The sequence below is a fragment of the Monoraphidium neglectum genome (genome assembly GCF_000611645.1).
Source record: "Monoraphidium neglectum strain SAG 48.87 unplaced genomic scaffold scaffold02220, whole genome shotgun sequence".
Lineage (NCBI taxonomy): Eukaryota > Viridiplantae > Chlorophyta > Chlorophyceae > Sphaeropleales > Selenastraceae > Monoraphidium > Monoraphidium neglectum.
Window position 1 is genome coordinate 3,518 of NW_014011408.1, and position 1,263 is coordinate 4,780.

At 66.1% G+C, this 1,263-nt stretch overlaps 1 protein-coding gene across 1 annotated transcript in view; it reads right to left on the reverse strand.

Moving 5' to 3' along the window:
- MNEG_10200 (hypothetical protein) overlaps window positions 1-1,263 on the reverse strand; it is a gene marked incomplete at both ends in the record, with an annotated part of 5,088 nt that overhangs the window by 1,420 nt on the left and 2,405 nt on the right. Inside the window, 2 exons of the mRNA XM_014041327.1 lie at window positions 239-372; window positions 545-817. Of these exons, the coding sequence (XP_013896781.1) occupies window positions 239-372; window positions 545-817 (407 nt within the window). The remainder of the gene's footprint in view (window positions 1-238; window positions 373-544; window positions 818-1,263) is intronic.

Sequence of the window (1,263 nt, forward strand, 5' to 3'; positions counted from 1 at the left end):
GACCACGCAGGCCCGGCGGCCGCAAAACAGGCCGAGGACCGTGGGGGCGGCCTCTGCCGGAGGTGCTTTGGGGCCGTGACCGCGCGGGCGCACGCACGCAATCGGACGGGCAGGGTGATGTGCTTTTCCTTGTCTGTGGTCCGACGGCCCCACCCTCCCTCCCCTCGAGCGCAGAGGCCCCGCCCTGCTACCGGCAGGCCCGCCCCTGTGCTCACGCACGCGCCCCGCGCCCACACACCTCATGTAGAGGGGATTGAGCGCCGCGTAGCCTGCATCGTCGGTCGCTGTGTTGTAGCCGCGGTGCGCCTGGTCCGCGTGCAGCTCCCCCCTCTGACCCATGTAGTGCAGGTGCTGCCGCGTGTGGCACTCGCCCTGCAAAAAACACATCACCAGAACACGGAGGCGCGGCAAGTCACCACTTGCGACGCCATCGGCGCGCAGACAAACCTCGGTTTGCGCCGCAGATGACGGACGGCGCGGGTGCCGCCGGCATGCCGCTGCTTTCATGCGCCAAGCCCCGGCCCGGCGCCCCTGCTGCGCCCACCTTTGGCGCGATCCACGACGCCGTGTACACCGCCGTCCCCACGCCGCCGCCGTCCCGAGCCTCCCACCGCGCGCTCAGCGTGATCGTGTCCTCGCACGGCCGCCCCACCACGCCCTCAGCCACGCCCGCCGCCGCGAGGGCCGACACCAACACGGGCCGCGCCGCGTGGCCAGCAAACCAGTTGTGGATATCAATGTGGTGGGAGTTGAGGTAGTAGTTGATGTCGCTGCTCCTGCCGGCCCAGCCCCGGAAGGTCTCGAGCTGCACCTTAGGCTGCGGGTGGGGGCGGGTGGGGGCAGGTGATACGATCAGTTGCCAGACAGTGTGTGTTGAGTAGGGTATGCATACGTGCGCGCGCGCGTGCATTTGTGTGTGTGATTTTGTGTGTGATGGATGGTGAGCAGCTGTGAAGGCGCACTTGATAAGAGGGCAAGGAATGGGAAGGGGCAGCGAGGACGGTGCTCAGGGGGTGTGTTGAATTCCGAGCCAGCTGCTGGCATCGCAGGGCGTAGGGCAATCACATGGCACCATGTGCTTCAAGTGCCCTCTTAACCTTGGAGTAACATTCACTGGAGAGCGGGCATGTATCATATACTGTCACGCGACCCTGACACTCCCTATGATGCCAAACACAAACTCCCGCGACCTTGAGCCACCCAGCTCTCCTCACGTGCCTGGTTTCTGCCAGGTTTGCAAGGCGACCCCCCACCACCCACCCC